General features: G+C 41.2%; 1 protein-coding gene across 1 annotated transcript; it reads left to right on the top strand.

Annotated features, from left to right (window-relative positions):
- Window positions 1–563: 563 nt before the first annotated feature.
- Window positions 564–6,635, top strand: LOC129190345 (small integral membrane protein 32-like). The gene is made up of 4 exons (XM_054792948.1): window positions 564–1,729; window positions 4,598–4,968; window positions 5,072–5,151; window positions 5,259–6,635. Exons 2-4 carry the CDS (start codon window positions 4,616–4,618, stop codon window positions 5,288–5,290), a joined length of 465 nt encoding a protein of 154 aa, XP_054648923.1. The 5' UTR covers window positions 564–1,729; window positions 4,598–4,615; the 3' UTR covers window positions 5,291–6,635.
- Window positions 6,636–8,386: the final 1,751 nt, after the last annotated feature.

Below are 8,386 nucleotides of genomic sequence, written 5' to 3'. Positions count from 1 at the left end.
GACATATGATCTGTGCTGATATCTGTTCGGATCGGATCGATATTGGCGATAGTCCAGGCTGCAATATCGGAATCAGATCAGAAGTGAAAAGGTTGTATCGAGACACGCCGATTTATTTATGTCTTAAATGGCTTATTTTCTTATTTTCTTATTTCTTTTCTTATCGTACAATTCTTGGGGCAAATGTAAGTATTTGATAAACCAGTTGCTATTGCATGTATTCACCAGAAGAGTGAGTCATGTTAATGAACACAGCATAATCTGTCATCCGCTGTTTAGTTGTGTTCATTTAGAAAAGTTCTCAAAAGCCATTTTAATTAAGGTGCTTTTACTCACTTTTTGTCTCTCCCTTGAGGTTATGCTTTTTTCCCATTTTACAACATTTTCTGCAAAAGATATGCAAAGTAGGCCATGGCGCCATGTAGCGACTTCTAGGACAGCCAAATTGCTACTTTTCTTATGGAAACTTGGCAACAGTGCTTCCTGTACATGACGCCAACTGCCGTCAACAAGACTTCCTGAAATGTGACTTCTCTGTCAGCCGCCATCAACTGGTGAGTAGTTTTATTATACACTGCTTAACTTCTTTTTACACTTGCACGGCAGCTAAGAATGCTACCTGAACATTTGTCTGCAGTCAATAAAAGTTGGGTTCTAGCTTGGATAGGATTATTTCCGTTTCCAATGCAGCCTGTGGGGAAAAAATGGCTTCCAAATTGGAAGGTCAACAAGCGTTCCACAGTCCCAAACACAAAATGTGATTCTCTCAATTCCAATTTCTGTCTTGGATTGCCTGATGCCCCCTTCACCCCCCACCCCGTTCCATTTTTTTTTGGTAAGATGTAATAAGATCTCCATTATCACTCCCAGCCTTCCGATATGTCCTCCTCCTCATCACCACAGTGCGAGGCACTCCCCACAGTGACCCCCCACAAATAGCTCTGACTCAACACCTCTCATTACTTTAGAGGGAAAGGAAGATTTATGTCGACTTTGTGACTTTACTGTAGCACATCCCTGTCAGGTGACACGCCTCCTTCTCTCTCTCACACGCGCACACACACACACACACACACACACACACACACATGCACATGCACATTGGTCTGCCCTCTTTCTCTCTCTTGTGACATAGACATATGCAGCAAAGGGCGACGATGGGAGCAGCCGACCTGCTGCTCGCTGCATCATTTTGAGCTCCATTAAACTCATCTTTGGCCTCATTGTAACCTCACCGGAGCGTTAATCCCAGCCAAATTGTTGTGGTTCTACCACCGGCACCGGAGGAAGCGGCGGGCTCGGAGAGAGGCGAGATCCGGCGTGCCCTTCCTCTGCGCCCCGAATGCTGCATGAGCGCACAAGCGCACGCTGACTTGTTTTGATGCGCACTACGACGCACAAGAAGAAATGCGCGTGATCGAGATCGTGAGTACAGGTTTTTGGATTTGGACATAATATCACACCCGGTGGCGGGATTACTTAGAAATAGAGTGGTTGTTCCAGACCAACAACTGGCTTTTACTCCCAATTCGGTGCGCGTGTGCACGGTTTTTTAAAAGCCGGAACCAACCACATATGGACTGTGCGCAGAGTGGAAGAGAACGGCTCCTTTTCTACGCGGCGTCCTTAGAGGGGCTGGACCGGACCGAACCGTGCACTGACAGGAATATGGAGCCGGTATTTGTCTTACCCACTATCACCTGTGACACTCTCAGCAGTGCGCACTCATGTAAGTCATTCCTATACTACATTGTTATTGATATATACTGTGCATATATGGATATACTGTATACAAGCGAACGTATGTCATATTGATTGATTGTAATTAGATCACTTTCAGGCAAGACTGTGTACACTTTAATGAGTGACACGTACTGACCTTGAAATACACTGGTGCTTGGCACACACAGTTTATATAAAGTGATTTCCATAAGGTAATAATTACACGAACAATCAATAGTCATCTTCACATGACAACTGTTAACTCCTTGTTTTTCAATGAACTGTGGCACCCCCACATGGGGCAGTAGAGTCAAATTACTTCTTCTAGCCAATCAGCAAAGGCAAAGATAATTATTTTTGCTGTATCCAGTAAAATACATGTAGTAGAAGAAGCTTATTATGTACTACAATAGAATTAACAATTAAGTTATATGGATCATTTTTTATCTGTGCTTTAAAGATTAGCCAAGTTGTGGTATCAATCAAGTGCTTGATTCGTCACTAATTGATTCCTCTAGTTCACTAAATTGAATTTTGGACAAAAAATTATGTGGTGCAAAGAACAATATAGTGGTACCTCAAAGTTATGCACCCCTTAAGTCAGGATTCAGCCAAAAAGCATTTGCAGTGATCCCTCGTTTATTGCGGTTAATTGGTTCCGCAAAGTAGCATTCCTTCTTTGTAAATGGGATATTTTCGTACTTGCAGCGTAGAAAACTCTTTTTACGACCTTCTAAAAATGTTTAACATAATTAGAGCCTTCCAGACATGAAATAACACCCCTGTAGTCACCTTTACATTGGTACTACCCAATATAGTGGCTATAATATAAAATAAGCCATTTAAGACATAATTAAAACTCATACCCATGTGTGTTGCAGTAAATGTGTTTCAGACATGTGGACATTAAGTGATGGCGGGGGTTCCAAGTTGAGTTTTATCTTAATGTTATGATTGTTATGTTTTTATTATTGTGCCTGTTGTGAGATAACTCAAACCTGCAATAAATGCTTGTTGTTCTGGCGGTCAGGTCTGGCGATTGTATGTTTCGCCTCCTGACACCTAGTGACCAGTGCACAACACTGCATATCATAATCTGAACGCGCCTCCTTAATGTCTCATATTTGTATTTTATTTTATTTTGCCATTTTTATGCTTGAAAATGCAGCAAAATAGGCAAAATGTATGTACGTTTTTTAAAATGTGCATATTTTTGACTAATAGGCCGTATTCAACCACGAAGCAATGATTTCTTAATGTATTTTTGAAAAACCATGATAGAGTGAAGCTGTGAAATTTGAGCGGCGATGTGGTGAGGGACGGCTGTAGTTTGCACCATACGCATACGCATACGAATACGTATGATATAGCTTAACTTCTCATAGCTGTGCTTCTTTACACAGAAACAGTTGAGACTGCATCAACAGCACCTCTGCTGGCTGCAGCCAAGTAGTGCACTTTGCCTCATTTACTTCATGACAAGATTAATAAACAATTCATTCTTAGGGAAAACCTATAAAGAGGCTGTGACCATAATATACACTCCTGATCAAAATGTTAAGACCAGTTGAAAAATTGCAAGAATTTGCATGGACATTTTGCACTGCTGAATGAAAATGCAAAAAGAAGAAATGAAACAACGGCGGTCCTTTGAAACTTCTTCAAAGATCCTGAGGGTTATGGGACAAAAAGTCAAGTGGTAGACCCCCCAAAAAAATGTCACTGGCCCCGAGCCAGAGGATCCGATTTGCTGTCCGTCAAAACACGGGACCGTCCTCGGCCCAAATGAAGCTTGTTGCTGGTGCCGAGCGCAGTCCAATAACCATCAGACGGCATCTGCGAGAGAAGGCTTTTGAGAAGAAAGAACCTCTGCAAAAGCCTCATCTCATCTTTGCATGGGAGCACCGAACATGGGACATTGAAAGGTGGAAGAAAGTTTTATTCTCTGATGAGAAAAAATTAACCTTGACGGTCCTGATGGCTTTGGCAAGGAGATCCTACCTGAGATGATCTGGAGGGCTTTTTCCTTCAATGGAACAATGGAGATTCAGGTTTGCAGGGGCGCTAAATGGCAGCTGGCTATGTGGGGATGCTGCAAGGGGCATCCCCAAGCATGCCCACACCAATTTTTGAGGTGATGAACAAGAATGGCCCAGCTACTCATTACTGACTCCTTTTTTTAATATTGGATTACTATTTTAGGGGGTTTCAGTTTTGTTCAGCTATGATGTTAAACTTTTGATCAGCTGATGAAGAGCCTATTTCGCTTTAATGGTTTGATTTTATTTGAACATGCATGCAGGTTACAATGGAATACTTCTCATGAATCATTTCACAGTTCCACATGTCCAAAAGGAGTAAGAAGAAGCAATGTTTATTCAACCCTACCCCCCATCCGTTCCACATCGAGTGCAGCAAATATTATTCTGATTGTTGGCAATAAATTGCTTACTCAAAATATTTTTTGTCTCACTACCATTTCTTTTTTTTTTTTAGCATATTTAGAACCTCCTTATGATCCAACAGTGCAAAATGTAAATTCTTGCCATTTTTCAACTGGTCTTAACATTTTGAGCAGGGGTGTATGTCAACATAATTAATTAGGAACACTTAATTAAATAGGAACAACCTAACAATAAATTATTGTATCCATACCTACTTATTCATCTGCTGATTTGTCTTTGTCTGTTACTTCCAATGGGAAAAATGTTTTGAAACAAGCAAATCAGAAGTCAACTGTAGTGTTTAACCTGAAAGTTTCTACTGTGTTTATGTTGAGGTCTGTTGGAAATTGTCCTGCTAATTAAATGTCACCGTCTATAGCATCCATAATCAAGCATGCTGGATCACTGACAATTACATGTTTTCTTTCCAGTCTGAACCCACATAGGTCATGCTGAGACAAGTCCTCCTCAACTCCACCCATACGCCCCACCTGGACCTGGTGCTTATGGCCCAGTCCTCTACGAGCGCTCCCTCCTCCGTCAATGTCTCCCACGGCAGCTTGGTGAGTGTGGCTGCGCTGCTGAGGCCCACCGCAGGCCGAGGCGGCGCAGGAGGAGGAGGCGGTGGGCTCAGAGATGGCGAACTCCACAAACCAGACCTCCTCACCTACATTGTCATGTGCCTCCTGCTGTTCCTGCTGGTGCTGCTCATTGTGTTCTTCATTAACTGCCAGCTGAGGAACTCTTTCTTCGCGTCCATGCCATACGACAGGTCACTGAGAGAGGCCCGGACATCCTACAAGTAGGCTGCTGACGCGCTGGAACTTTACTTGGGGGGTTCAGTAACTTTACATGAAATTGATGCCTTTCTCGTTTCTTGTGGACACACTGGATTGTCTGGATAGGAATCCCAAATATGAAAACACACATGCTGGTCAGGATTACATCAACAAATGCAAACAGACTATGGAATGCAATGATAAAAGTGAGTATGGGCCTACTGCAGGTTAGGGGGACAGCAAACTTGTATATTGGACCATTCTTTGGAACAGACCTTGATTTTATTTTTTTTCCTTTTGACACATTAACTAGATAGTGTTCTATGCTGCATTCAAGACTCCTGAGAAGTTGGAAGTGTCCTACAAAAAGCATGGATGGTGACCTTGATACGCAAGTTTTGCTTTAGTTTTGTCTGTCTATTCATAAACAATATTTCTTTCGCAAGCCATGGCCAGTATTTTTAGCTTCTTAACTTAGATGGGCCCTATGGGCCCTGACGTTCACACTGATGTACAGTATATGTTTGGTTTGTGTTTTGAAGGTTTAATTTTTACGCCACTTACAAATCTCGTGAACAGTCAGGTACGAGAACTCCACGACATTCCCAGAAGATTGTGTCTTGATTTTATCACGTCAGACTTTCCATGCATGGCAACGTGCCAGGTGTCCAGAAACAATCGGTGACCGCTGTTCAGTACCGTTGTCAGAAAGTCTGTTTTCAGTTATAAGAATTGTGTATCTTAACCGGAGTAAAGCAGCAATATTTGTTTCCAGGGAGCCAAAGACCTAGCTCACGGTCACTGCTCCGCTGCTCTCATCACTTCACAGACAGCAGTTTTGTGAACAAAGCACAGTTGGTCATCAGATTCTCCAGTATTCTGCGAATTACATCCAATATTCACTTCTTTAGTTTTCTGGTAACCCTTAGCATGTAAACCAGACAGGGGCTGATGGGGGCGTGTCTCTGCAGCTCGGGGAGGAGGCTGCGGAATCTGAGCATGTCGGCCAAGAGGAGAAGAATGCAGCTTTACCCTGTACACAACTTGAGATTTATGGAATATTTGATTAAAATAAACTTACACTAATGTCCCACGGGGATCCAACATCATTTTAAAAGCTCCTGAAATGATCAGAATGGGGCCCTTTAATCTACATCTCAATGTCCAGGTAGACCCTGCTGGGTTCAATGCCAATAACTAACCAATTAACACGTGTAAATATCGTTCATATAGGGTTTTTTTCCCCAATGCCATTGCTGTGTGATTTTGCTACATCTTGCTGAAGTTGGGGTACATTTTTTTGCACCAAGTAAGAACTTTTGTCAACCTTTTCCCACTTGGCAGTTGTCTTGAAGGCAGCATTGATCATGGGTTTTGCCTTGAAACCTTTGCCATGGCAGCTCATATTTCCAGTATAAAGGATGTTATACTTAATGTTTGTCTTGTGCAAAGATACAACCAAAACACATTCCCCATCACTGTATAATAAAATGGTGATTACATGGCAGTCTGCAAGCTTTATCCATGACATAAAGATATTGAAAAACTTTCTAAGGTGAAGTATTTGTGTCATCTGATGAATAAATGCTGATGTTTCTGTTGCCGAGGTCATTGCTGTGATTTAATACACTCTCAAGGGGCATCTTTACAAAGGCCATCTGGCTGCCATAGCATATTTCACCTTTAATTAACCTTTTCCCCATAAATCATACAGTGTCATGATCCTGAAGAAGTAAGACTTGAAGCTGAAGGATACAACCACTTGTGTGCAATAAAGCAAACACACTTGTCAGCTTGATTGCCACCAGTGATGCACAAAATCCTCCCCAGCCGTGTTGTTGGAAACATCTCTCACATACCGCGACGGATAAATGAGCCTATCACTGTAATCCTCTGCCTGTTGATGTGTGTGTCTTTGTGTATGTTTGTGGAGGTACAGTAAATCACATGTTTATTGGACTCTGGGGATTACATCGAAACGGGGGTAATATGGTCACTGGAGTCACTTCATTCAGTCTGAGACGTACAAGTCCACTGAAATGAAGTAAACACAGTGTTGTTGTTTATAGTATCTAATTATAGCTTTTATTGGATTTCAGAAGGGTATAATTAGGCGAAGGAGCAGAACCACCAAATGTTGTTTAGGAAACAAACTTGTGCTAAAGGGGAGGGGGGGGGTCCGTATACTGCAAAGTGAGTTTAGTGGGTTAGCGAGGTGTGTTGAGTGTAAAGCCAGGCTTGCATGTTCAACGAAGTTAGCTCTCTTAAAGCAGCTTTATCACCATGGTAACTTGAGCTAAACTCATAACCTGTCCAGACTTTTCATCTTAAAATTGGCTATGAAAGCGCCACTGTTTCACTGTGTAACTCATTCAGAGATGGCATCACCATTTATTGAAAACCCAGTTAGACGTAGAAGCAAAAATAATTTGAGCAGCACTACGACACTGATCCGCTAGCATTCCCTGATGAAATTCTCTATAAGAGATAAAGATTTTCAGCCCATACACTACATTTGCTCACTTTTTGAGTTGTGCATCAGGAATAAAATACAATATGAAATATTGACTCAGCCAGTGCTAGCAGATGTATATGTCACAGCAGTCCTTGCATGAGTACTCAGCCTGTTAGTCTACTTACAATATTTGCTGGAGGAATAAGCACTCTGAGGCAACAAAACACTCTGTTCTCAACAAAAGGAAAAAATTGTCACAAAGGCAAAAAGATCGCGACACACACGTCAACACTGCTACCTCGTGGTCACAACGAGGTGCAGCATTTTATAATTTGGAGCAGTAAAATATGACAATACAGACATATAAACAAACATGTATTAAGTTTAACATTTTACTCATCCATTGCTATTTTCTAATATGGGAATAAGATATTAATATATCTATTTCTAGAAAACCACACTTGCACGACCATATAACCCTTAACCTTAAAATAGAGACGAGTGATGGAGCTGACTTCTGGTTTCCATGTATTAGCAAGATGCTAACAAGGGCGCTTTGTGATAAAAATCCATTAAGAACAGCGTTGCCCTCACACAGAGTATTAATATCATGACAAGATGTGGGCTATATTCTATGCAAACCAAGGCAAAATGTCGGTGTGAATTTTCAACGTTAACCGAAAAATCACTGAGGTTCCACTGTATGTTTACCTACTGTGCCTCCAGTTTATTATTGAAAGAAAAAACTAAAATCTTTTCCCTAACACATATTTCAATGTGCATTTATTTATGACAGCAACATTGATTTCCATGTGCTATTTTTTCTACAGTGTCAGATTTTTTAAAAAGTCAGCTTTCCAGAAACTGAAGTAAAAATGTATATCATTTCCCCCCTATTTTTTCATTTTATAAAAAATACTTCTGATATTTAAAAAAAATAATAAATTATTTTTACATATAGACAATTCCAAAGGTGCATAGACACA

Source organism: Dunckerocampus dactyliophorus, chromosome 11, assembly GCF_027744805.1.
Source record: "Dunckerocampus dactyliophorus isolate RoL2022-P2 chromosome 11, RoL_Ddac_1.1, whole genome shotgun sequence".
NCBI lineage: Eukaryota > Metazoa > Chordata > Actinopteri > Syngnathiformes > Syngnathidae > Dunckerocampus > Dunckerocampus dactyliophorus.
This window is presented reverse-complemented; position numbering and strand designations above follow the sequence as displayed.

What these genes read in the sequence shown, in the direction of transcription:
- LOC129190345 (XM_054792948.1), top strand. Translation starts at nt 4,616, where the DNA reads ATGCTGAGACAAGTCCTCCTCAACTCCACCCATACGCCCCACCTGGAC. An exon ending in GAGGCCCGGACATCCTACAA is followed by an intron (nt 4,969 to 5,071) that starts GTAGGCTGCTGA and finishes TTGTCTGGATAG; the next exon opens with GAATCCCAAATATGAAAACA. An exon ending in TATGGAATGCAATGATAAAA is followed by an intron (nt 5,152 to 5,258) that starts GTGAGTATGGGC and finishes CACATTAACTAG; the next exon opens with ATAGTGTTCTATGCTGCATT.